Source organism: Apis dorsata, unplaced genomic scaffold (genome assembly GCF_000469605.1).
Source record: "Apis dorsata unplaced genomic scaffold, Apis dorsata 1.3 scaffold_489, whole genome shotgun sequence".
In the NCBI taxonomy this organism is placed as follows: domain Eukaryota; kingdom Metazoa; phylum Arthropoda; class Insecta; order Hymenoptera; family Apidae; genus Apis; species Apis dorsata.
Window position 1 is genome coordinate 254059 of NW_006263723.1, and position 26729 is coordinate 280787.

The 26729-nt window shown below is 29.4% G+C and overlaps 2 protein-coding genes and 1 long non-coding RNA gene across 9 annotated transcripts; 2 read left to right on the plus strand and 1 right to left on the minus strand.

Moving 5' to 3' along the window:
- Window positions 1–1697: 1697 nt before the first annotated feature.
- Window positions 1698–15478, plus strand: LOC102678461 (ATP-binding cassette sub-family C member Sur). Of its 3 annotated transcripts, none has more exons than XM_006620202.2 (31): window positions 1698–2052; window positions 3511–3757; window positions 6297–6557; window positions 6644–6746; window positions 7889–8116; window positions 8262–8447; window positions 8526–8672; window positions 8738–8938; window positions 9004–9141; window positions 9221–9383; window positions 9459–9637; window positions 9711–9842; window positions 9906–10143; window positions 10214–10319; window positions 10472–10733; window positions 10827–10964; window positions 11039–11281; window positions 11431–11669; window positions 11734–11799; window positions 11869–11976; window positions 12045–12136; window positions 12216–12433; window positions 12509–12730; window positions 12806–12987; window positions 13179–13350; window positions 13427–13658; window positions 13747–13874; window positions 13941–14128; window positions 14189–14292; window positions 14635–14831; window positions 14936–15478. In XM_006620202.2, the coding sequence occupies exons 2-31, from the start codon at window positions 3546–3548 to the stop codon at window positions 15092–15094; spliced, it is 5244 nt and encodes a 1747-aa protein (XP_006620265.1). In that variant the 5' UTR covers window positions 1698–2052; window positions 3511–3545; the 3' UTR covers window positions 15095–15478. The 3 variants fall into 3 exon arrangements, with proteins under 3 accessions (XP_006620265.1, XP_006620268.1, XP_031368512.1); XM_006620205.2 differs by having other exon boundaries at window positions 12219–12433; XM_031512652.1 differs by lacking the exon at window positions 11869–11976.
- On the minus strand, window positions 13896–18176 carry LOC116186176. Its single transcript, XR_004151126.1, has 2 exons — window positions 18010–18176; window positions 13896–14143 (listed from the first exon to the last, which is right to left on the minus strand). It is a non-coding gene; the product is annotated as an uncharacterized LOC116186176 (long non-coding RNA).
- On the plus strand, window positions 16059–26718 carry LOC102670636 (cGMP-dependent protein kinase 1-like). 5 transcript variants are annotated; one of them, XM_031512658.1, is made up of 14 exons: window positions 16059–16567; window positions 22881–23026; window positions 23128–23199; window positions 23400–23629; window positions 23718–23860; window positions 23938–24075; window positions 24153–24331; window positions 24414–24661; window positions 24756–25079; window positions 25173–25404; window positions 25502–25608; window positions 25702–25941; window positions 26045–26111; window positions 26215–26718. In XM_031512658.1, exons 2-14 carry the CDS (start codon window positions 22928–22930, stop codon window positions 26308–26310), a joined length of 2175 nt encoding a protein of 724 aa, XP_031368518.1. In that variant the 5' UTR covers window positions 16059–16567; window positions 22881–22927; the 3' UTR covers window positions 26311–26718. The 5 variants fall into 5 exon arrangements, with proteins under 5 accessions (XP_031368518.1, XP_031368514.1, XP_031368515.1 ...); XM_031512654.1 differs by lacking the exon at window positions 16059–16567 and adding an exon at window positions 17024–17087; XM_031512655.1 differs by lacking the exon at window positions 16059–16567 and adding an exon at window positions 18079–18259 and having other exon boundaries at window positions 26215–26715.
- Window positions 26719–26729: the final 11 nt, after the last annotated feature.

Consider the following 26729-nt stretch of genomic DNA (forward strand, 5'->3'; position numbering starts at 1 on the left):
ATAATGAGTTACTATTTTTAAAAATAAAAAAAATAGATCTCGTCTTTGCAACTTACATTCAATTGTCAACTTTGCTCTTCAACTTCTTCAACAGTTTCGCCGTAGTTAAATTCCACACGACGTGTCTCGAGATGGAAAAAGAGGCTGACAATGAGATGCCAAGAAGGCAGTCCAAAGGAATCCGCTTTTCTAGGACGGGTGAGCTTGCGTTTCCGGTGAAAGAAGAGTTTGCTGCCAGCAGGGCCCAAATCTTTTTTTCACCAGTGACTCATCGTATACATGGAATTACGATTCGCTCGTGTTCGACATTCGACTCTCTGATCTGTCAGTAAGCCGCGAACCATCAACCGGAGAGCACGCATGTTCCTCTCTAAAAGCGATGGCCGCGCACGTGCGTGACCAAGAATACCGATTCGAAACCGACAAGTGGTTCCTAGACTCTTCAGAAGTCGAGTATCGGATGAATAATCGCGTTTCGGGTGAAGGTGTATCTTTTAATCCCTTTACACGCTTGAGATTTTTGGATTTATCTTTTTTTTTTTACGCTTACACAGTTTTAAAATTTGTATATATTAGATATTCGAAAGATTTGAAAGATTTTTTTTTTTTTTTTTATTTATAAATAATCGCGTTTCAAACGAAAATATTTTTTTTTTAAATCTTCTACGCGATTCTTAGATTTTTTTTTTCTTTTATTTAAATTTAGTAAAATATTTTTAAATAGGATGTATTTGAAAAGTTTGTTTTTATCGTTGAATAAATAACCACATGTTTCAAGACAATGTGCATGTTTAGATACTTTTTTTTTCTTTCATTTATTCTCAATCGTAAAATTCTTTAAATCGATAATTAAGTTCTTTAATTATTTAAAAGAACGGCTAAATAAATGATATGGAATTTTTTTAAAGTTTAATATTTACAATGAATAAACTAATTCTTTAATATTTAAACATGATCATTAAAATTCAAACAAATGTAAACATTTTTATTACAAATATACTTTAGTGCAATAATGCAATAAAATTTTCTATTTTAGAAAATGTATACGAAACGATTAATCAAGGAATAACATAAAATATAAATTTTTTCATTCACTTAGAAAAAAATTTATTGGAAGAATCTTGTTTCTAACGTGTATCAGAATTAAGATACATTTTTATTTAAATATTAATTGTTTTTCTTATTAGTATGAATGGTTTTTGTATTAGATTTAACATAGAAATTATAAACTTTGATTTTATTTAATTTGCATGAATAATATATTGATTTTTTTGGGAAAAAAATTATTATTTAATTCAATATTATTCAATATAAGCACAGCAACTTTGAGACAAATATTTTTCAATACTTTTCTTATAATCTACATTAACCAATAAAATGAAAAAAAATATAAATTATCATTTTCTTATTCATATATCATCTATTATTCTATTATTCATAAATCATCTATTCGTATCCATAAACAAAAAAGATCTCAATTATTCGTAGATAAGATTTTACTTATCATTTATATTATCATTTATACATTCTTGAACTGAAGACTAGATATGAGATAGTTTTTAATTACCGAAATTATTTATTAATAACACATGTATATATGCTTTTTTTATAATATACACAAAAATTAAATATTAATAAATAATTGAATTATATAATGTTATTCATTAATATTTAATTTTTCCATACTATAAAAAAAAGGCAAAATTTCACAAAAATTTAACACAACACTTACTTATCTAGTCTTCAATTACTTCAATATAAAAGTCGATTCGACAAAAATTCAATCTCAAAATTAATCTCTCAGCGTTTCATTAAAAAGCATCATCAACATAATACGAGTGCCTACAAGTTAAAACTGCAACATCGAGAATTTTAAAGAAACGAACTCGTGAATCGGGAGACGAAAAAAGTGAAGTTGCAAGTTCAGAAGCAAACTGTCTCACGAGAAAACGGTGAATAAATCATCTGTGACATAACAGAAACGCGATGGCAATAGAGTCACCGTATAAATTATAATAACGAGTCGCGTCGAGGAATTCCAACTGGGAGCACGTAAGTGTTGTTACTTAAAAAGTTAGCGTATCGTTGACTGGCATCCGTGAATTTTAATTAATTGTTTATTCAACGAGCTAACCCGATAAGAGCATATTACCATGTTAACGCGAATCTATTTAATTTATGTAGCATTTCTTTTTTCTTTTTTTTTTTTTTTTACTCGAAAAGTAGACCCATGGAACGAATACGTGACAGATATTTTCACGATCATCATTGAATTAGAGATCGATATTTATATTTTTATATTTTTATTTTGTCACGTGAATGATATTAGTGGCTATAAGGCTTTGATCTATGTCGCCTTGAGATTAATGGACACTTTGCATGGGTTTATCATTGTACGAAACGCGCCACGGAAGCTTGAAGTATTAATTTAAACCGTTAAGGGGTGAGCCTTTTTCGTGAGGTCACTGTTAAACGCTATTCAATTCATCCTCTTTTTCATTACAGCTGTGAAATACTAATTTCTTTTCATTTCTAATCTCTCTTTGTGGAGATGGGATTCTGTTCAAATCTTTTTTGTGTCAGCATTTGTTTAACGAATATGATGAATAGAAAAAATTAGTTTAAATAAAATAAGAAAGTATAATATATAATGTAGGAATTAGAAGAGATTTTATTAGATCAACAAGAAACTGAAGAAAAGAGATAACAAATAAAATAAAAATTTATGTGATATAAATTATTATTTGGATTTTTTCCATAATACCCATTTATCCTTTTTTTTTTAAAAAAGTCATTTCACTATGAAAACAAAATTTTTATCAATTTTTTCATTTGCCACAAAAGCACGCGTGGAAACATAAGTTTGATTCGATTTCACGTTCGATTCGAACATATTTTTATCAGCATAATCGAAAGCATAATCGAAAACTATTTGAGCATAAGATATTTTTGAAGCACGTAAAGCATACAGTCAAAAAACGATTATTTTTTTACCTGAAATTAGATCATGCTTCCTGCAAAATAATTTATCGTTATGTCACGAATGAAAATAATGGAATACACTATTCTTGGCATTAATTGCAAAATATAATACATTCTTCATTGAAAATAGAATTATATTTGCAAATATTATATTTGCAAAAAAGAAATCAACATATTACATAAAAGTTGTATTAAGCTGTTTGTTAAAAAAGAATGTCAAATTAATAATCATACATCTGCCATCAAAATAGCTACGCGAATATGAATTGCACACTTATCGTGAATATATATATATATATATATAAATTAGTCATGCTTTCAATGTAACATGCACAATCATCAAATGCAAAAGAAGTATCTATCAGAAATTTTGATGATAAAATATATTGATGATTACATTAATCATTAATATTTTCTTATTAACGTCAAAAAGACTAAGAAAGATAGATAGACAAAAGAAAATTGATTTTCAAGACTATAAAATCCATAGAAAATTATTGAAAAATTAAAGGAAACTGATATTTTTAGGTAAATGATAAAAAATTCATAGAATTTTATTAAAAATGGATTTCTGTAAGAGATACAAATTTCTACAAATTTTACCCACGAGACGTGTCGTGTGGTCCTGGAAAACGGAAAACGGTACGAATATCCAGTTCACCGAGAAGGAGACCATCGAAGAATGCCTCGTAGAACTCGTCAACATCTGGATTTCGACGATCACGATTTTTATTGCGTTGATCATCGTTCTGAAGTATAAATACAGTAAACAGAAGTAAGTTCAAGAAAGAAAAAATAAAAATTCAATTGAGATTTCAATTTCAACGGTAGATCTTCGATAAATAGAGAGATTTATCACTTTATTTTATATTATCTATTTATATTATCACTATCGATATAATATAATTAGAAGTTATGTATGTGATAAGACATGTTTTCGAAAGTAACTTTCTAAAATAATATCTATTAGTTATTTTCTTAAATGTTTGAATATACATTATGCATTACATCGTTAATATTATATATATATATATAGTTTTACAAAATAAGTAAAATAAATAATTTATTAAAAATTTCGTGTTAAAATTAACATAAGAAACTTATATAAAGTTCTAATTTCAAGATGCAAGCTTAAAAGTGTGGAAATTTTTAGTGGAAAACGAGTAATTAATTAATTTTCAATATTACATTTTCGAAAATGGTGGATAGTATTAGGAGCTACATAACCAAAGTTAGTGGCACATCTTTTCTGTCCTTCTCGCACAATGTTGCTCTCCTTATCTATATATATGACGTCACGAATACCTCCTTGCATATCCTGCTTTGCTAGTAACGAGTCGAAGCTTCGAGTATCCAAACGCGAGATGGCTCTGATCTCTAAAATTTTTCGATTTACATTTTAAATTATGGACAAGATATACTTTATCGACAGTTTATAAAAAAATACGCACGAACAATTCTTTGATGTTTAGAAATAATGAGAAATATCGTAAAATATTTTATGTATTTCAATATTTTGAATAGAAAAATTTATAAAAGTATTAGGATAACTAGGAAAAGGAAAAAATTTATCTAAAACGTTAAATCAAGAAAAAGTAATCTTTTAACAAATTTGATAAAAGATTTGTACATTATTTAATAATCTGATATATTACTTGATAATAGTATATCGAAATGTTGATACCATACATTCTTAGTTAATGTTAAAACGATAAGATTTGACTATTCGTAATAGCAATGGTATTTGCTTTGGTTGTCACAATGCATATTGTTGAGGAAAACGTGTGATGAATGTTTAATTTGTATTTAAGAGGCTAGAACTTCGAGTTCAGCTAACACCAATTGAAGCAACCTTCAATTAAACGAAATGCTTCACATTTGGGATGTCCCATGATTCATATGGGACTACCATGTTTCATTCAACAATTTGTTTCAATTAATATGATAAAAATTTCTCAAGTCTGTTAATTTCTTCGCCTTTACTTGACCTTTTTTACATGGAATTATATTACAATTTATTTTTTAAGTGATGATTGATTGTAATTAAAAATCTTCAATAAGAAGAGATCTATAAAAAAAATTTTAAACAAATTAATTCTTTAACCAGAAAATGAGTAATTGGTATTCTTCTTGGAAACTTTATTTACCCATGTCAAACATCTGTAACACCTTTTCATTTGTGGAAACAAGGCTGGATCTACAAAACTTTTATCTGTTTTCTATACCAAACTCGTTTCTATTGTTTCTTCCTCGTTCTACAAATAAAAAATATCATAGAAAATATCATACAAAACTTTAGAAATATTTTTCAATATTACTATACTTAAGACATTATTAATGGTTTGCTTTCCAAACAAAAGATTTAAAGAATATCTTGACTCATTATTGAAGCTAAATAGATAAACAAAATCAAATATGAACTAAAATTTTAAATCTTATTCTATGTACATCCATAAATATTACCAAAAAATAATTTAAAAAATATATTATTTGAAAAAAAATAAAAAAGCAAAATAAAAATTCAAATCATAATCACAAATAAAAATATAAATATTGCCGTTAATCACGTGAATTAAATAACAAAATGCATAAATTAAATGCATAACTAAAAGGCTTGAATTAATTATCAGAATAATATGTAACATGTGTTCATGAAGAGTGTTCATACACCTACGTATACACATTTTCCCGATTTGCGTCATGTTGCGCGTTCGAAGAATTTTAATAAAATTAAATCAGATGGCTGCTCGATTATTTTCTTTCTTCTTCGCTGGAAAATCAATAAAGATTTCTCGTAATCCCTTTAAATTTGACCAGTTCTTCTTAAGAAATTGTTCAATCCAGAAAATATTAAAATTCCAAGAAAACAAGATAACTTGAAAGAACGGAAGTTGAAAAACAAGTTTAAGAGAGTAAATGTTTATTAGACGTGTTTATAAGTAAATCGATCAATTTCTAAAAGATAATGTAAAAATAATTGGACTGCCATTTGTCCAAGGTTGTAATTACCTGGTAATTAGTTGGTTGATTTTATTGGCACTTGAGTTAATTTAGATCATTTTCATGTTGGATTTGTTTATTTCTTTGTTATAACGAGGGATAATTGAAGGTTTGTCGAAGATCGATCGATTGGATCTAAATATATGCAAAAGATCGTAGATTAGTCGAGATATAAATAGGATAATAACTATGAATTACATGTCTATTAAAAATAATCTCTCTTATTATTGTCACGTAAAAAGTGATGAAATTGAAACCTTCACTGATATTTTATAAAGGATCCAGGTTTTTAATACTTATCTTTTTTTATTTAGAGAATGCAGAAGACTTTTGCCATTTCATACAACTAGAACGCTGTTATGTATGACGATGTTAGTGGTTCTTTTCTTGGAATTATGCGAGTCTTTTCTAACATGGATTTCTTGCTCTTCTATCATTACGATAGTAGCTATCCTTTACTGCTGGATCCTGCATCGAAACACCGAAGTTAAGGATGGTTTTGGCGTTGCTTACACTACTGGAATATTCGCTACGATTGGTTTATCACGAGCATGGAAATTCACGTATCTTTATAGGTCAGTTTCGTGAAAAATTGAAAATTTTTTTTTTATTATTGTTAATGACTTTTTACTATCATAAAACAATTTTTGAAAATTTTCAGATATGGTCTATCTATTTTACACGTTCGATATACAACTACAGCGATCACCGCTATTTTCTGCGGTCTCTTTGCTATTTTGGATTCTTATACGTTGTATCTTATAGTAAGTTAATTAATGATTTAATTTTAATAAATTAATTCAAAGTAGTTATCTCCTCCAAGTGTTACATGTAATTAAGCATAAATCCATTTTAATTTCAATTTAATTTAATTAGACTATCAGATACTTAATTTAAATCAACTACTTCTTATGGTAAGTATCGCGAATTAGCAACATAACATTGCAACCTTATCGAGAAGAACCAGCTACTCCCGGCTGAATGCAAACATTTGTTTTACATTTACTCAGTTTGTTTGAACAATAATGTTTATTATCGTGACCTGGAGAGGCAGAAGAGCTTATCGAATGGTAACAAAGAACTTTTCTTCCTTGATACTGCAAACTAAATCGCAAATATAGCTTCATTCCATCGATATTCTCTGGTTAGTTTCTAGGAAACCAAATAAATTCTTCGTAGAAAGTATATTTTAACGCTTGATGCACATGTTTTATAACATCCAATAGTCATACTTTAAAATTAATAACTGTTACAATGTCAGGAAACGTCATCAGCGTTTCATGAAACGAATTCCCTCTCTAATAAAATATAAAATAACGAAATGAAGAATTACATTTCTTAAATTTCCATTAATCTCCTGAAAAATAAAATGATGAAACAACAAAATAAAAAAGTTATACTTGTTGCAATATAAAATTACCTTCAAGTGACTTTAGTTCTGTTTTCTATAAAATTATCAGTCATCTCAATTCTATTTATGATAATGTAATCATCCATATTATACCTGCAGAAAAAAGAAAATATATAAATAAAATAAAAAAATAACAAAATTGAATAAATAAATATAAATAAATTATACTTTCAGAAGAATAAAATTCTTCTAATCATTTTAATTTTTAGTATTGCAATTATCTATTATTAAATTTCCATTTTGATATAATATATCAATCCTTTCCTCAAACCTCAATAAGATTGAAAATACTTCTTATGTTTAATTATAATTATGTGAAGAGTATGTCCAATTAAGTAATCTTTCGATAACAGGTAAGATGAACATGTTATCGTTATTCTAAATATATTTCATGTATGCACATTGGCTCCTTGACCCAGTAAAAACAAGCAGGCTGGAGCATACAAATAGCCCATATTTTACTCGGTGAATAATCACGATTTTCACCCTGTCTAGACAAGAAGAAGGAGAAGATACTTGATCGAACGAGAGACACGAGGAAAAATCATGTATAAACACACGAAGGCATCATTTTTCAACAAAATCACTTTTCAGTGGATGATAAACTTGTTATCCAAAGGATACAAAAGATATCTGGACATTCACGATCTTGGTCAACTTCCGGAGGAAGAAAGTACTAGGAAACAATTTGGAAAATTTCGAAAAGTATACGAGGAGCATAGGGTAATTCTGGAAAATAGAAAATAAACTGTAATAAATTTTAATTAAAAGATGTACATTTCCCAATCTAATCATGACGATATAACATTAACGAATATATAAGAATTTTTATAGAACTTAGATTTAGAATGTCTGGTATTATTTGTAGAAAAGAAACAAAAAATTATGTCTTTGGAAATGTTTTTGGAAGAAGATATGGCATCCCTTTGTCATTGGAGGATTGTTAAAGTTATTGGGAGATGCTACAACCCTTGTAGGACCATTATCTATTTCTAAAATCCTGAACTTTGTTTCTATCTCTCAAAATAAGACAATAACTTCTCAATACTCTATGGTATTTGTATTTAATATTACACGATAATTTTTTTTTGTAAAGTTAAATAAAAAAAAGAAATTTTATACTATATTTTAGGTTGTCATGACATTTCCAGAAATCTTAGAAAATGGCTATTTTTTGGGCTTATTGATATTGTTCTTTTCTTTATTACAAGGGACTCTAAGTCAAGCTTCCACTCATATTCTCTGCGTTGAAGGAATTCGCTTGAAAACAGCTCTTCAGGTACACTCAAAAATCGAAAATAGAAACCATCGAAAATCATCAACATAGTCAAATTAAAATTGCAGGCGCTATTATACGATAAAGCTTTACGTTTGTGCTCTTGGAGCATCGACGAAGAAGATAACTTGCCAGACAAGGAGAAAGAACAGAATAAACTCCAGCAATCTGCTGATATTGGAACTTTGACTAATTTGATATCAGAAGATGTTTACAATGTGATGAGTTTTTTATGGATTGGACATTATACGTGGGCCATTCCATTAAAGGTGGAAAAATAAATACAATATATTTTTATTTTATAAAATTTTCTACAGCTACATATTGTTTTTAGATTACTGCTATTATCTTTTTTCTTTACACAAAATTGGGCGTCAGTGCAATCATTGGAGCAGTTTGTTGCATATTAATAGTGACACCTTTACAATTGGTACTTGGTAAAAAAATGTCGGAAAATTCTAAATTGGTTGCTGTAGGTTGATATTTCCAATTTTTCTTTTTAATTTTTAATAATAATAATTGAAAAATTTTTACAATATTTTTATCTTTAGAAAAACAGTGATAGTAGATTACGTTTAATCAATGAAATCTTCCAAGGAATGAGATTGGTGAAACTTAGAGCTTGGGAAAATATTTTTGAAGAAAAAATAAGAAAAACGAGAGACAATGAGCTGAAGATGTTGGATAAAGAGTCTTTCTACTGGACTCTTATTAGTAAACTTAATTTTTCGAACAAATAAATAAAATTGAAAAAAATATAATAATGTAATAAATATTATTCTTTCATAGATTTCCTCATCCATGCTTCTTCGGTTCTAATGACACTTTTCACTTTTGCCGCTTATTTTTGGCTAGAAGATCAAACTCTTGATGCAGGAAAGGTTTTTGCAAGCTTAGCATTATTCTCACAGTTGACTGTTCCTCTTCTCATCTTTCCAGTAATGATCCCTATCATTATCAACGCTATGGTAAACAAAATTTCTAATAATAAGCGAAATTTACAATTTTTATTGTGTTTTTTCTTATTCAAAGATTTTTCAGATTTCCACGAAAAGAATAGAGGAATTTCTTCAACTTCCAGAAATTGACAATGTCTTGCCCGATTTTGTTGATAGAAAGTCAGAAATTGCTGAGAGTATACCGTCACAGACTAATTCCATCGACGAATCCATTGTAAATACTTTGTAAAATAATAATGTAAAATTTTATTTAAACCAAATTTTATGATTTCTTCAGATGGAAACAACGAAGACACTCAATACTCCTACATTTGGATCATTGGATAACATCAAAGAAGATGAGGAGAATAGACAATCGTGTGGCTTGAAAGATTACGAATTGAATATAAATTCTTCTATAGATACAGTTTTTGAAAAAGATCCGGAAATGCCAATACTCACAATGAAAGGCTGCAAATTTTCCTGGGGTACAGAGGAAAGTCTGTTGTCCATCGATGATCTTAGCTTTCCATGTGGTAATTTATTAATTGCAATGATTAATAAATCATTTGAGTTTTTACAAATGTTAACTTCTCTAATTTTCAGGTCAGTTAACTTTAATCGTTGGTAAAACAGGAAGTGGAAAAACTTCTTTGCTGCTAGGAATGTTGGGAGAAATCCAAAGGACAGCAGGATCCATTGAATGGGCTAAGTGAGTTAAAAATTCCTCCTAAAAAAATATTTAAATTCCTTTTTAATCATTGATATAAAAATATACTTACAAATATATTTTAACACTACAATTGTATCATTTTTGTATCATAATTGAAAATGAAACCTATACTCTTCTATTCTATAAAACAGAGACTCCAAAGTCGCATATGTGGCACAGAAACCCTGGCTTCAAAATGCAACTTTGAGAGACAACATTCTTTTTGGATCGCCGTACAAAATGAAAAAATATAAAAACGTGTTGAAAGCTTGTGCTCTTCAACCGGATGTCGAAATACTTCCTGGCCATGATTTCACGCGAATTGGTGAAAAGGGAATAAACTTAAGTGGAGGCCAAAAACAGAGAGTGACTATAGCCAGAGCGTTTTACAGCGACGCAGACATTATTATAATGGTTAGTTAATTAGATCAAAGGAACAAATTTGTTTCAAGATTAAAAAAATATATATATATATATATTTTTATATATATATATATATATTTCCAGGATGATCCATTATCTGCACTGGATCATCAAGTTGGGCAACAGATCTTCGATCAAGGAATTCGAAAACTATTACTCAGAAGTGGGCGCACTGTGATCATGGTTACTCATCAACTGGAATTTTTATCCATTGCTCATCAAGTATGTCAAACTGTGCAATACAATAAGTAGATCTTTGGAATAGATAGCAAATTATCACAATGGGCACGATTAAGGTTGTCGTCATGGATGGATGTCGGATCCGAACAATAGGAACGAAATCAGCGATCGAGGATTTTGATCCAGAATTAGCAATCGAGTGGAGGAAAACGGAAACGAAAGAAGAGGATGGATATAATCGTGTTCATAGAACTGCAAAAGATAGATGGTCTTTAATTAAATTGATATCCAGAATCGGTAACAATGCGAAGAATAAATCTGGGGATAAATCATGGATCACTGATCAAGATGCTCATGTGGTACATATGATTAATTAATATTCGTATTAATTAAAATTATTTGTATTTTATTATATTATTTATTATATTATATTATATTTATTATATTATATTATTGTAATTTTATTTTCAATAATAACGATTTATTTTAAATAATTTGGATTTGTTAGAACTCAGGATTCGTACCATTAAGAATGAGAAGAACTACTCTTTCCGGATCAAGATACTTGGCTCATGATTTGACAGATCTTCCAGTATCTACAGAAGAATGGAATGTCGAGAAAAAGCGATTCAAACCGCACCGAAATGCTGTTAGATCTTCCAGTCTTCAACCTGAAAGACAACCACCTCCTGTTTTACGACAAAACAGTACTCCGACAATTCTTGAGAGTCAATATATTGTATCCAGGTATACAAAAAGAATTTTATTAATTTTGTTTTTAATAAATTTTTGAAAATAAATTCTTTCTCAGGAAAAGAAATAATACTTTTGATAATGGACAACGTAACAATGTTTTCAGGCAAATATTTTCTAGTGGGTAAGTTAGATATAAATTTTAATTAATTTGAAAAAAAATTTCTTTTATTGATACGTATTTAATTTATAGAATAATTAGTCCACATCCTGATGAAATAACATTGAATAGAGACAAAAGCGTTCTACAAAAATTGATACCATCTAATTCTAACAGACAAATGCAATACAATGTTAAAAAGTATAAAAAATTTGTTATTTTTATTATAAAATGTATAAATATTTCCATTCATTTATTTTTTCACTTAGAACTTGTCATGATCAAGAAAATGAACATTTTCCTGTGAAACGATTGTTAATAGAATCAAAAGGAACTAAAGAATCTACTGACATTGAAGAAAGTTAGTATACTATAAAAGAAATCCTGAAAAAAATAAAATATAATAATTTATTACTTTTTATCTTTTTTTTTTGTTTTAGAAGACTATGATACAAAGGAATTAGAAAAACAGTTTCAATGCCAGAAAGATAGCAGAACAATCACTAGAACAATCTTTTATGATTACATAAAGGCTGGAGGTTGGATACCTAGTTTAATTTATATAACAATAGCGATTTTCTGTCAGATTCTTCGTGTTTTCATCGACTACTGGTTAAGCCAATGGACAGATGAAGATTTCATTCAAGAAAATTATGATGTAATTATATACATTTTAATGATTTAAAATTATTGAAAATTACAATAGATAAAATATCTTTCATATTTATTTCAGACGGTTTTCTATTTTAAAGTTTACATCATTCTTTCCATTATTTTTATATTATTCTCTATCATATGCAATGCAACTGGTCAATGGACAGGTGCAAGAGCAAGAAGAAAATTGCATGAAGAAGCTGTATCCAGACTTCTAAGAGTGCCAATGTCGTTTTTCGATTCCAATCCCGTGGGAAAAATATTAAACAGATTTAGCACAGATATAGGCGTCATTGATAAGGTCAATATTCAATAAAAAATCAAATAATCAATGATCTATAAGACAATAAATTTATCTTACCATTTTTTATTAAAGAAAATATCCATGTCGATCCAACGATTGATGTTCTTCTTTCTTCTCTGCGGTTCAGCGATGATTGTGAATGTTATTATCTCACCATGGTTCTTCATTTTCGCTGTACCCATATGCACAGTTTACTATCTGATTCAAAAATTTTACAGGCGTAGTGCCAAACATTTACAAAGATTAGACGGCAGGTATGATTGTTTTTGGTCAATTTTTTAATCAACTATTTCTTTAAATTTTTTAAAATATTTTTTAGCAAATTTTCTATAAGATTTTTTACGAATCTTTCCAATTTAAAATATTTCAATGAATTTTATATTAATTATTTATAATTAATTTAAATTCTCTCGACTTAAAACATCGATTATTCATCGATTTCCAGTACCAGATGGCCGATCACTACTCACTTTTCCGAAACACTTTGTGGATTAGCAACGATAAGAGCTTCAAAGCAAGAGAATCGCTTCATGGAGGAGGCTATAAAGTGTCTGGACATCAACACAAACGCGTTTCTTCTTCTAAATTCCAGCAGTCGATGGTTAGGCATCGTTCTGGTAAGAGAATTTTTAAAACTTTTACAAAAACTTTTCCATTTTTTTCCAATCTATCTTCACCATGAATATTTTCCAGGATTACCTAGGTGCTATAATAGTGAGCTCTGCGATATTTGTAATGTTAATTTCCGCTAAATTGTATCCACATATCACGCCTGCTCTAGTTGGCCTGGCAATTAATTATACCCTACTAGTGCCAATTTATTTAAATTGGGTGGTGAAATTTATCGCGGAGACAGAGATATATTTTGGTAGTGTTGCTCGAATCTCCACTTACAGATATGCCCCTGTGGAAAATTATCAAGATGGTATTTTGTCTCTGAAATATAAATTTTAATTAGAAAAACAAGGTATAATAAAAATAATAAATTATTTGATTTATATAATATTTTCTAGGCTTTCATATATCTAAAAATTGGCCCAACAAAGGTGAAATTATTTTTGAAAATGTTTCTCTGAGATACGCTTCTCAAAATCAATCAGTGATCTCGAATTTTTCTCTGAAGATTCCAGCCGGTCAAAAAGTAAGAATTCGTAAAAAAAAATAAGAGAATACTATTCTATTTTGATGTATATATATATGCACATAGATTGGAATTTGCGGGAGAACCGGAAGCGGGAAATCCTCTACAGTGATGGCACTGTTTCGATTACTAGATATCACTCAAGGTCGCGTATTGATCGATGGAATAGACGTCCGACAAATTCCTTTGAAAATCCTTCGTTCGAGACTTTCAGTAATTCCTCAGGATGTAATCATGTTTAGTGGAACCATTAGGTAATTATTGTTTATCTAAAAATCAATTGAAAGTAATGATAAAATTCCAATGATTTCCAGAGAAAATTTGGATCCTCTATCGGAATACGAAGATCGAGAACTATGGAACGTGTTGGAAATAGCACAGATCAAAAATGTTGTAGCTTCACATTCTGAAGGTCTTAGTAAGTATAATAAATTCAATTCTAATTAAATTCTTTCAATGATTAATTAATTTCATTATTTCTAAAAACTTTTTTTTAAATTTAAATATGAGAAAATTATACGAAAGAATATTCTGATTACCTATAATAATTCAAATTCTAATATTTTTATCATGCACTTTGTTGTTTATATCAAGTTTTTTTCTGTTCATCCAACAGATAAAAATATAATAAGACAAAATTTAATGGATGGTTTTTAGTAATCCATCAAACTTATTATATTTTGTTCCAATTTTTTTTAATAAAATAAAAATATCTTATATATAATTTTTTAATAGAATTTGTCCTTTTAAAAAAAAACAGATTTCGAGGTAAAAGAAGGAGGCGAGAATTTTTCTTCCGGTCAATTGCAGCTGCTCTGTATGGCGCGAGCGATACTCCGCAAGTCCTCGATTATCGTCCTCGATGAAGCAACCAGTGCGCTCGACGCCTCCACGGAAAAAAGCCTCTTGAAAGCAATTTCAACCGATTTCGAGAACAAAACAGTGATCATTATCGCGGTAAATTCGATAATCAAAAATTTCTTATCTCCGTGAAAGAAAGATGTGAATATAATGACATCATTTTTCATTAATCATTTTTATCTATTTATTTTTTTTTTCAGCATCGTGTGTCCGCGTTACTCGATTGCGATCGAGTAATCGTGCTCCACGATGGAAAGATCGTCGAAGATGGATCACCGGTAGATCTGACACGACGACAAGATGGTTTCTTCGCGAATATGTTAAAATCCAACGAGGAGAATGAAACGAACGATTGTTGATGAAAATAGATAAAAAAAAAATAATAAGATGGATTCGATTAAAAAACTGTAACACAAGAATGTATTTAATATGTTCGATGATCACATAGTATTTATTTTTGATATGGATGATAAATTAGGAATTTCTGAAATGTATTTTTGTAAATACATTAAAAATGCATTAAAATGATCGTTGATCGATCTGACACATTTCGTTTATACGCTGATCATAGGCAATGAAATTGCGTTGCATATTAAAACCTCATCATCATAGATAAAAGATAATATAAATTGAGAATTTTTCTCTTTTAATCCATGTGACAAGAAAATTATGTAAATTTTGTACTTAAAACTCAGACTAATCGAAGTCTATTCTTTTTTAAATAAAAAAATCATTCACTTTACAAATTAAAGAAGAAAAATTTAATGGCAAGTATTTCTAGAATTCCAGCTTACAAACTTTTATTTCATAAATTAAACTGATTCAATTTTTTCATAATAATAAAAAAATAATTCACAATATTTTGCACACTTCTTTTATACGAGCAATGACCCATTGTTTTTCAAACAAATGAGAAAAAAGAATTTTGCTCTTACTCTGATCTGTTGTACTTTCAACTTCCTTTTAAAATATCCACACTCTCTAAATATTCTTATCGCCAAAAAATTCATCATACATACATAATAAACAGATTTTGTCAAAGATCAAAAGAAAGAATCTATCCAAACCTAAGCCAAAGCCAATCAATCAGAAAAATTCAACCTGCATACCATTCCTTTATCAAACATCTATCTTCTAATCAGATCGAACGAATCTAATGGAAATGTACCTTCCAAAAGAATTTTCGTATCGATCGTATTCCACGTGTAATCGAATATATAATCATCGATACCGTTGACTGGCGGCGTATATCACGGATAAGGTGCCAAACGATAATAATTATGTGCCAATGCCCCCCACTGTTAGCCAACGATTGAAAACGAGCGCGTGTTTTTCAGCTAGTGGCATTGAGGCCAGTAGTCTGTCGATAACAACGCGAGTCCGCGAGCGAAAGTCCAAAGCGAATTCGCTCGACTCCTCTTTCTCGATCGCTCTCTCGATCCTCAACACGATCTTGTCTCACCCGAGTCGATCTCTTTAAGTCACGATGCCGAAAAAGATACAAACGTTCGATTTTCTCATTAAAAATCTTCCAATTTTTCAAATTCAATGACAATACGCAGTTTTTTTCTCGATTTTGAGAATTTTCCTCCTTGAAATTTTATATCTTAGCGCGAGAAGGGGAAATATATTCGCGTGAAAAATGAAAGCGCGTGATCGTACGTGAATTTTATTCCTGGAGAAAAAGCTTTCTAATTATCGTGAATAATCGATCCATGTGGTTGTGGTAACGGACAATGAATCTCGAAAGTGGCTCGTCTTTGTGAAACTTGAGTTTGTGAATTGAACGAGTTTGGAAGAAGTTGTGGAAAGAGGGAGATCAGATGTTTTGAGTGAGTATATCTTGATCATTTCCTTCTAAGAATATATTAGAAAAAAAATTTAATTTTACAAATGAAAAAACATTACTGTCACTCTGAATTCAAATCTAAATTTGAAGAATTTCAGAAATTAAAATTCATCGATCATCTTAATTCTTCATAAAATAAAGACTCGTAAACAAAAAAAAGAGGAAATTATCTATCATGAAATTAAGTATCGTGAATTTCGAAAGTTTAAAAAAAAGATTAAATCCTGATTCCTTTCTATTTTCTTATGTGTTTATATTCTCTCTGTTTATACGTTTGTCGATTGTGCAACTCTTTTTCACCACCGATTTTAACCGAGATTAGATCGAAGATTCGATTCCTCGTTCCTTCGTGAGGCGCGAAATTCGTACATGTAATCATGTTGAGTTGCACGATATACCGAGTTGCACGATATCCGATATTTCGCATAGTGTTTGTTTTAAATTCGAATTCGAAATGGACCAATTGATTTACCTAGTCGATGATTCATCGTGGACGAGTTATCGTAAGTTTTCCCGTGATTAGTTGGTTTTACGAGCTTTGGTAATTTATGATACGAAATAACTGAAAATCGTAAGTTCTTATAAGCGATGATAGTTTTTTTGTTCGACGCGAACAGGTGTTGTAAGAGCAATTTTAATTTAAAAAAAAAAAAAGAAGAAGAACAACAAGAAGAGTGTTCGATGTGGATGAAAGATGATAAATGCATTCGGGACTGTACGATAAGAGGCTATAGTTTCGATGATAATAGTGTAATAAGAAAATTAGTTCCTGTCTTCGGAATGAGGTCGTGAAAAATTGCATAAGAAACAATGATAATCAACAAACAATATATTGAAGATATCTTTGTGATAAGTAATTAACTTTTTCTATTCATCAATGAATTCATATTATCGTGAAGAATTAAATATTCGAGGAATTAATAAAAGGAAATTGTATGAAGTCATCGTTTCGAGGCTAATTTTTTCGTGCGGAATTTTGGAAAACAAGAATACATTAAATAAGAGAAAATATTTAAAAAGCTTGTTCTTTTAATAGAATTTCAAGTTGACTAAAAAATTTCAATTTTTTCATAGCAATTCCAGGAAAATACTAATCATACTAATCTATCAAAAATAACTTTCTTTTCTTTACGATCGCCAATGCATCAAGAAATGAAAGTAAATAAAAATTTTCATTAATATTTCAGAAAGTACATTGAAAGATACAATTTTTCATGATTACGACAGATTCAAAAATTGACGCAAAGAAATATTAGAATTTTCCTATTCAATTTTAGAGAGAAAATCTTAAAAATTCTAATTACAAAATTGCAACTAGGAAAAATTAATTTCCTTTTCCTCTCGCAAAAAGAAGAAGAACTGGCCGACCTTATTAATGAAAAGAGAATAGAATTCATTAGATAAGATTCATAGCTGTGTGTGTACCTGTTGACATTGTGTCTCTTTGTTATCGGCTAGATAAGATTTCTGCGTCTTTGTCGAACTTGAGACATCAGTTTTATGCGCGAATTCGCGGAGTGCACCTCATCGTTTCTCTGAGAATTATACATACAACACATAACCCATAATTCGATCTATAATCCTTCGATCAAAGTAGTAATATCGCGAGATTTTTTCCCTCCCATTGGTAAATTTTTTTCCTCGATCACGTCTTCCACGTTAAAAAATCTGAAAGGTGAGTCTCGCCGATCCACGCCAGGAATACACGATTTCTATTCTTCCTCTCGTACGTGTCCCGTACGAGCGGGAATCGTGAAGAAACTATTTTCGAAAAGGATAAACCCCTCTACTCCGTCTTCTATTTCGATCTTATCTTTATCTTCATCTTACAATCTAATCGATCAGCGAAAAAAATGTAATTGAATCTGTCACGAAATTATGTCGCGATAATGTTTCACAGTTTAATTATAATGAGAGCAACGTCGGCTCACAGATAAGATTTCCGCATTTCTGTCGCGCATAACAAATCGCGAGGAAACAAATATTGCACGCGATTAAGTAATTTCGTTGCGCAATTAAGCTTAATTATTAAACAGTTCCGATTAACTAAACTAAAATAATCGCGATTCGAAAAATTCGTTAATACCGGAAGAGCGGAAGAGGGAAGGTTTTCGTCTCGCGTTGCATTTGCGGTTTCCGTCGTTTTCTCGATAAGTAATAAAGCGATTAAGTGACGAGGGTAAACAAGGTGATTAAAGAAAAATCAAACACGATAACGGGACGAAAATATTGGGCGAGCGTAAAAATAACCGGCGAATGTTTAACGAGTGAGAGACGGAATCAAGAATCACGATTTGGGAAAGGGGCACGTGTGTGATTTAATTATGCTCGTGTTAATTGAGCTACAATTGATTAAAAATTTGAGTAAAATTGACGTCGTTTGAACGATGTTTTCGTTTAAGTTTTCAGATAATCACGCGGATTTTTTCATGAAATATCGATGAACGTGTGTTTAATAATTACTAATTAACGTGACTGGTATATGCAAGAATAGTTTCTTTTCGACGGAAGAGAAAAAAATATAAGGTAGAAAAAAAAGATATGTGTATGTTATATTGATGTGTATGAAATTTAGGTTCCTTTTTTTGGGATTTTGATTTAATGGAGAGATCATTAAATTAAATGAGATCATCCGTTAAATTTTGTTAATTATATTTAAAAAAAATTGTAATAAATATCAGATATATTTAACAAGAAAAAATTGGAATAATCAGAATATATATGATATATCTGTCATATCAGTTAAGCTGGAAAAATTGTAAAAGAAAATTACTTAAAAATATACATATATATATTTTTATATATATATGTATATATATATATATATATATATATTTATATCAGTTGAAAAAATTATATCTTTTAGATTATATCACTTAACATTTTAATCAATAAATTATCTTGAAAAAAAATTTTAGAATTGCACTGAAAGATTGGAAAAACGATATTTTATATACTTATTAATTTAATATTTTCAATATATTTTTATGAAAAAACAAGTCTGAAATATCATTAATGGAATTATTGATTTTGCCAAATGGAATATTCAAAAAATCTTCCTGGTCAAAATATTTGTCATCTGTACACAAACCAGGAGAGACAATTTTAAACGCGTTTCACAAGTGTTTTGCTCAGATTTCTGTCTGAATATTCAAAAAAAGAGGAAAATATTCCATTCTCAAATTTATTCAGGAGAATTTTTTCTGCATCTTTTAAATGTCAAATAGCATATATTATTCTATCAATGGAAAAATCCTTTAGTGTAATAGCAAAATAATATAATTAATTCGAAATGGAAAAAAATAAATAAGGATAAGAGAATATTAATACAAATGAATTTATAAGCCTCTCGCTATTTTGAATATTTCCAATGATATGAAATCTTGTATTGTTAACACTTCTCGTTTCTACTATTATTTACTCATTTCTATCAATATTGGCATCAGCTATTCTGACACCGTCTGCTAATACGAACAGTCAAATAAATCATTTATCATTTATCATCCAATACAACATCAAACATGACTGAATCTAAAAATTTCACATACCGATTTACGAGGAAAAAATCTAATTAAAACTTTATTTTCAAAAATTTCCATCAAACGTGGAAGATCTTTAGAAGATATTTTCCTTTTTAATTAAAATATTTTATCTTTTTCATTTTTCAAAATATTTTAAAATATATTTCAAAATATATAATGTTCTGTATCTTCTTTTATAATTAATAAATCCTCAGAAACTTCTATTCGTGTTCCATAAAAATTCATTTATAAAAATATTGAAACACCAAAATATATTGTAAAACATTTGAAAAAGAACAGACATTTTCCTATACTAGCGTTAAATTAAATAAAATTAAAAAGTCTATCAAAAAAAGTCTATCAAATTTCATAGAAATTTAATTTTAATTTTAAATACAGCCTAATTTATTTGTGTTAATAAGAACAAAATTGTTAATAAAAACAAAAAATCATAAAACTTTAGATTTTAATGTTTCGAAATTTTAGATACATTTTAATCAAAGAGAAAAAGAATAAGGAATATCCTGAATCGTTTCATTTATCGTTAGATCGCGATCATCGATCACATATTTCCCATTCCTCGTGTTTAACGAGGAATATTGTAACAAGAATTCGAACGTTGTGCAAGGAAAATTACGAAACGTAGGCGTACTTGCAGTGAAACGTCCTCGCGATTACGTAAAAAGGAAAAAGAAATACACAAAGAGGCAGAGAAGCGAGAAAAAAAAAAGCAAAAGGAGCAGCTTCGATCGTTTTTTATTAATAGCTCGATCTTTAACGAAGCAGGAAACGATTCGCGAAAGAAATATGGCGCAGTTACATAAAATCCGCGATGGAAACGATTTTTTAAGTTTGATTTTTTTCGCTATTTTGATAAGGCGCTTCATTTCGAGGAAATTACGTGCATTCTCGTGAACAATTTTCGATGATAATCTCTTTTGTTTCACTTTGTTTCCCGTCTTCCTAAACGGATTTCTTCGAATTCTTCGTCAATCTCTTGAGATAATCTCGCGTTAATTTATGACAAGAAAAATCGAATAAATAAATAAAAAAAATTAAAATCGTTCCGACAATCAATATCTGATTTTTGAACGATGAATCAAACTTTGAATCATTGATATCAATTAATTTTTATTTTTATTCCTTCTTAAGATCTTAAGATTGGTTTGAAGAATTGTTTGGCCAATTTAAATGATTGAAGATTTGACAAATTCTTATGTAATCACATATTCGATATACACGTTATAAATAATATTTGGATAAATCTTCTAGTATGACTAATCAAACATTCTTATCGTGTCTCTTAATAAAATATAAGGCATACATAAAGCAAAAATTGAAATTATCATTGCGAGAATTTTAACGATCAATTTTATATCGTCATCGTTGATTAATTAATTGTCAGATGAAGATTTCAGATGCGAAGGTTTAAATTAATTTACATCGAATCATTAAATTTTCTGACGTGAAAAAATTGAAAAACGTTTTTCCTATATTTTAAAAAGAGTACCATTTTAAAAAAGCTCTTGAATCAAATTTAATTACAATATATTTATATTTCGCCGATAGATAATGTGTATTGAGGAAACAAATTATTCTATAATACATGAAACATATCAAAATAGTGAATAGTAAATCCATAATGAATATTGTAATATCATTATTACTTATTAAATTTATTTGTGTATAATTATTCACTAGATATCACAATCAGAAATTAAATTAAATTAGATATAAATATAATAATCTTTTCTAATTATCAATATATTGATAATCTCATTATTCCCTCCATTGTTATATTTATTTTTCTTGCATCTATCTTATTAGACAAATAAATGATGAATAGAATCTAATGAAAAGAAAAGCTTATCTTTGATTTTTAAGATAATTCAACTTTGCAGTATCACCTTGATGAAACTTTAATATCAATAATTTAGAATCATCTATATATAAGTTATAACGAGTATTTCTTTTTTCCTGCACAACCTGCACAAATTTGATATTGACTAAGCAATTGACAAACGATGAACAAAGATAACTATGATAACATCGATTCATAACATTGGAGTTCGATCTCTAAACTCCGCGATTCATTCGAAAATAATCAAGCTCGATTAATCAAAGAAATTTCTCAAGTTATTGACACAACAATTCGAAAATAAAATCGATAAAACTCTCTTCGATCATCGTTTTCGCAATGACAATTCAAATCGATGCGCAAGTTTTTCAAATTTCCGAAAGGATCGTGCCATAAAACGAGAATATCCACACATTATGAAAACGTGCTAATTTATCGTGACGTCAGCGCACAATCGCATCGAACATCATTAGCATAAGCATGTGACCAGCTAAGGCCACGTGCTCGAATTTGTCTCATGCGTAAGAACTTTTTGTCTGACAGTAGTTTTTAAGAGAGGCTTTTGCGACCATTTCGATAACAGATCGGTCGAATAAGAAGAAATAATAAATCGTAACAGTGAGTAATAGTTAAGATGGATATTGATCGATGATCGATTAAAAAAAAGTCATCGAATAATTATTTCTGCGCGTTTCCAGGAATTTTCATAATTTTCATAATTTAAAACGTAATAAAGCGAATCTTTCTTGATTTTCTCAAAGAAAAAAAAAAAAAAAGATAAGTTACGTTATCAGCATGGAATTCGAACCAGATAAAATAACTCATTCGATTAAAATGTCGATCGACAAGTTATTGATTTATACATGAATAAATTTATAATTTAGCATTAAGAAGAAGAGATTATTTTTTTGTCTCAGGAGTCAAGAGAGTGTGCTTTCGACATGTTTTGGATGAAGAAAGTATAATGAAATTCTCGTGCTTTCCAACGCCAAGTATCCTCGGACAGAGGGGTAGTATCAATCTGATTTCTCTGTCCAGGAATGACGAATCAAACGCGATCAGTGTAAGTGTAATAAGAAAAATTTGTTTAAAGAATAAAAATTATATTGTAACTTTATATGAAAGCAACAATTAATAAATCGTTATATATTTATTTATTCGTAGAACGGAAATGTGAAAAGTCCAGTGGTAACAAGTTATAGACAATCAGGTGAACCAGATCTGAGTCATGGTGTGGTGAGTATTTAAAAATAATCAAAATATCTTCTAATCGATTGGAATGAGATTATTATCAATAATATATTTCTTTAATAATATATTTCTTTAAAATTTAAATAAAAATTTAAAGACTTTCGATTTTTTAAATCATAAACGTCAAAACGAGAAGATAACAAGTTATAACATAATTTTATAAAATATTTTTAATTTTAATTCAGATACGTTCCTTACCTGGTGTTACAATATTTAATGGAACTGGACCTCCTGTACATACCAAAGGCAAGGCACCATCACCACCACGACAGAATCATAGTCTCCTTTCCATAAAGCAAGAGCAGGAAAATGCCAGAATTTCGGATGTTCAACCTGCAAATCCCAGAGGTGGTATTATCGGCAGAACTCCGACGCCACCCTCTGCACCGAGTCCTGTTTACGAAAAAAATGAAAAGTAATATTTTGAAAAAAAGAACAAAATTAAATGAATTCAAAGATTATGAATGTTAATGAATTAATAAAAATATTTTTTTGTCTTATAGGAGTAGACAACAAATTACAAAAGCTATTTTGGAGAATGAATTCCTTGGTAATCTTGAAGAAAACCAGGTGGAAGCGTTAGTTTCCGCTATGTATTCGAAACAAATACCACCAAATACTTTAGTGATTCAAGAAGGAGATATTGGTAAAGACTTTTTTATTATACTATTATATATTTTGATATTTAATTTTTATCTTTTTTTTTTTTAATCAATATTTCAGGATCGCATCTTTACGTCTCAGCGGAAGGAGAATTTGATATCTATGAGGGCAACAAGTTCCAAAGAACTTTTGGACCTGGTGTCGCATTTGGAGAGATTGCCTTATTGTACAACACTATGAGACTTCGATCCATCAAGGGTAAATACTGATTATATTGTATAACAATTAACAAAAAATAATAATTGGAAATGATAACGTTTTCATTTAACTTTCAGTAAAGAAGGGTGGAAAAGTATGGGTACTCGATCGATCCGTGTTCCTCACGGTAATGATGAAATCAGCCCAGGAAAGGTTGGAAGGAAACATTCGATTTCTTCAACGAGTTTCCGTTCTCCAAAAATTACCCGAGCCTAAAGATCACGTCTTGGCTAAAATTTCTGATCTCATTCGTGTGGTAAATATTTCTCATTTTTCTACATCTACATAATCATCTCTATACTAAGTTTAATTTTGAAAGAAAATTATCTTCTTGGTAGGAATTCTTCCCTGCTGACACAAAAATAGTTCGGCAAGGAGAAAAGGGTGAAAAGTTTTACATAATCAGCGGTGGAAACGTCAGAATAACAAAAGATACCGAAAATGGTATAGAAGAAGAGTTGGTGGTTCTTGGAAAGGGTCAATATTTCGGAGAATTAGCTATTTACGATGATGCTGGTGAAAATCGACGACATGCCAATGCGATTGCACTGGCCCCTGGTGTCGAATGTTTAACATTGGACCGAAAGTGAGTTTTCGTCGTCTGAAAATGATAAATATTCTCGTGCATACTCGAAAAATATTATTCTTCTTTGATTGATTGAAATTGAATTAAATTTCAGTTCCTTCCTGAATTATTTGGGTGGTCTCGACGAAATACGTAATAAGGACTGGTTAGCAGAATATGAGAAGCAGAAACGATCATTGACGTTTAAAAAATGGTCTCACGAATACTCAAACATCACTTTAGCCGATTTAGAAACTAAAGGTACCTTGGGAGTCGGTGGATTTGGTCGAGTCGATTTAGTCACTTTAAAATCTGATTCTGAAAAGAGTTTCGCGCTGAAGAAACTGAAGAAAAAAGTGATGGTCGAACAACAACAGCAAGAACATGTTTTGAATGAGAAACATATTATGCAGGCCTGTGATTCTCCGTTCATATGCAAGTCAGTATCTAAAAAAAATTATTAATTATCAATTTCTCGCGCGATAATTGAAAAAGAATTATTTTTGTTTCTTTCGACTTATCTTTCATCCAGACTCTATCAAACATATAAGGACACCAAATACGTATACTTCCTGATGGAAGTTTGTCTAGGTGGAGACGTATGGACAACTCTTCAAAGAAGACGATTCTTTGACGATGCAACTGCACAATTCATGGTGGGATGCGTGGTGGAAGCTCTCGATCATCTTCATTCGATGAACATTGTTTATCGAGATTTAAAACCAGAGAATCTTATGCTTGATATTCGTGGATATTTGAAATTGGTAAGTTTAATATATCGTATTAAGAATAAATTTAAAAAAATTTGCTCTTTTTTTTTTTAGAATATAAATGAAATGAAATCTTGTAAATATTCTTCAGGTTGATTTTGGATTCAGTAAAAAGATTGGACCATCCAAAACATGGACATTTGCTGGTACACCTGAATATGTAGCGCCAGAGATTATTTTGAACAGAGGCCACGATAGGTGAATAATTAAAAAAATAATAATTTAATCTAACAAAAAATATGAAGAAAGAAATTAAAGATGATAATAAGATAAATCATATTTATTTTGAAGAGCGGTGGATTATTGGGCTCTGGGAATTCTAATTCACGAATTATTGATCGGTAAGCCACCTTTCCGAGGTTCTGATCACATGACCATTTACAACAAAATTGTAAAAGGTATCGAAGTAGTTGGAATACCAAATACCATTAATAAAAATGCAAACAATTTAATCAAAAAACTTCTTCGTCTAAATCCTTCTGAACGTCTTGGATACCAAAGAAATGGTATCCAAGACATTCGAGATCACAAGTAAGTTTTTTTGCAACATACATAATGTTATTTGTAAAATAGATATAAAATATTAAATTAAAGTAAAATATAGATATTTTAAAAAAATAATTTGTTTCTTTAGATGGTTCCATGGATTTAATTGGAATGCTTTGCAAAAATTGACTTTACCGGCGCCAATCGTTCCAACGGTACAAAAAATTTATTCTCAATACATTTCTGCTTTTTATGCAATTTTTACAAATTTTTAATCCTTCAATCAAACTTACGTTCTTCTGTTTCATAAAATTCTAGGTGCGAAGTCGAATTGACACGAGAAATTTCGAGAGATATCCTCCAGATCGTAATATTCCACCAGATGAGTTCTCCGGATGGGACGAAAATTTCTAAAAGAAAAAGAATTTATGCAATAATCAGTTGAATACAATCTGTTAATTGAATGAATAATAAGAATAGCAAAATTGCAAAAAAAAAAAAATACATGAAACTTATTTTGAAATTTAAAAAATTATATCATGTATCTAATCAAGATCTATTAGATACATGTGTAAATTAATAATTTCCTATTTATATCTATTAATCTATTCGAAATATAATATACATATATATATATATATGTTTTAATTATTTTAATTTTTTAAAATATAATTAATTACCGTATAGTATGAATATTCAAGGCTTGTAGAGTATTAAGAGTATTAAAAAATTAATAAAATGATACTCTGATTGACAATAATATAATCATGATAATTTTAATGTTATTAATTAATAATAAATTTATACATAAATTGCTAAGTTGTTACATATTA